Consider the following 1,316-nt stretch of genomic DNA (forward strand, 5'->3'; position numbering starts at 1 on the left):
AATATTATAAAATTTATATAAAATATAAATATTTTATATTTATATATAAAATAAACTTTATATTTTATTTTATTTTATTGTATCAGTTATTTTATTTGTTCAATAAAAATGTATTTATGATTCAGAGGTTACTCTGTGCCTTTAATAGTCTAGTGGATTCAAGAAGCAACAACTTCTCACTAAGCAGGGGGTGTCAAAACATGCATACAACCTGCAGGCTGGATCAAGCATGCCAGGCCCCTGGAAACTGTGGGGCATGGTCAGGGGGAGTGGAGTGGCCTGCTGCAGAATCCAGGGCTCTAGGGCCCCCGTGCACGTGGCAATTGATAGCAAGAGGGTGATCGAGGGCCGTTACAGTCCAGGTTGCCCTCCAATTGCTTCATACTGGAGGAACTGGAGCTGCTGTCAGTGTGTGCCCAGTGCTAGAGGAGCCAGAGCTGCCGCCACAACACAGGACATGTGGTGATGGCTCTAGTACGAGGCACGTCACAGGAGCCTGAACTGCTGACATGTGCCCGATGCCTGACCAGATCTGGCACTGGCAGCTCTAGGCCTGCAAGGAGCACTGCGGTTTGGATCCAGGACAGGGAAAAGGCGAGTTTGACATCCCTAATCTAAACTCTTTGCTGAGGAACAGAAGTCCTGACAGTTCTGGGTTTACTAGCCATGACTCCATCCTTCTAAAGTCTGGCTTTTAAATTAAATATCCCACTTGCATCAGCTGCTTTCTTTCCCCTTGTAACTGAAGACACTTTAGGTATCAGGAAAGGAGTAGGAACCAATATCTGCCTAATTTAACTGCTCGTCTGCTGGAGAGGAGCAGAAGTGAAAGACATCAACAGTCTGTGGTTAAAAGCAGCAGCATAAGCTTTCTATAATTCTACGGAAGGCAAGAGATGGGAAAACATTATGTCACTAGGTCTTCTCTCAGGATGGTCTCCAATGCCCAGCTTCGTACAGCTCTGCAAATCTTTCATCAGAAGCTAAAGCAGATCCAATTACACTAGTCCACTATGAGTAAATATATCCATGAATTGAGTGCATAACAGGCCAATGTCCTGAGAGGGCTCAACTAGAATTTACACTGCCATTTTCTTTAGGAAGCTGAATTAGAACAGTCTTTCCTCAGTGCATTATCAAGTATCTATACAGTCACCACACTGAGGAAATTCAAACACTCACATACCTTTATGTCTTGCCCATCCAACATATCTAGGAATCCATCATCAAGGTCTTCAGTTGAAGATGTTAGAGATGACTGGTGCAGAAAAGCAGGTCTACAGATTTCTAGGTCACCCACATGGACTTCATCAGCA

At 43.7% G+C, this 1,316-nt stretch overlaps 1 protein-coding gene across 1 annotated transcript in view; it reads right to left on the reverse strand.

Moving 5' to 3' along the window:
* CDC25A (cell division cycle 25A) overlaps positions 1 to 1,316 on the reverse strand; it is a 14,752-nt gene that overhangs the window by 8,292 nt on the left and 5,144 nt on the right. Inside the window, 1 exon segment of the mRNA XM_025191866.1 lies at positions 1,187 to 1,316. This exon segment is cut by the window's right edge and continues 191 nt beyond it. Within this exon segment, the coding sequence (XP_025047651.1) occupies positions 1,187 to 1,316 (130 nt within the window).

This window comes from Alligator sinensis, unplaced genomic scaffold, assembly GCF_000455745.1.
Source record: "Alligator sinensis unplaced genomic scaffold, ASM45574v1 scaffold1296_1, whole genome shotgun sequence".
In the NCBI taxonomy this organism is placed as follows: domain Eukaryota; kingdom Metazoa; phylum Chordata; order Crocodylia; family Alligatoridae; genus Alligator; species Alligator sinensis.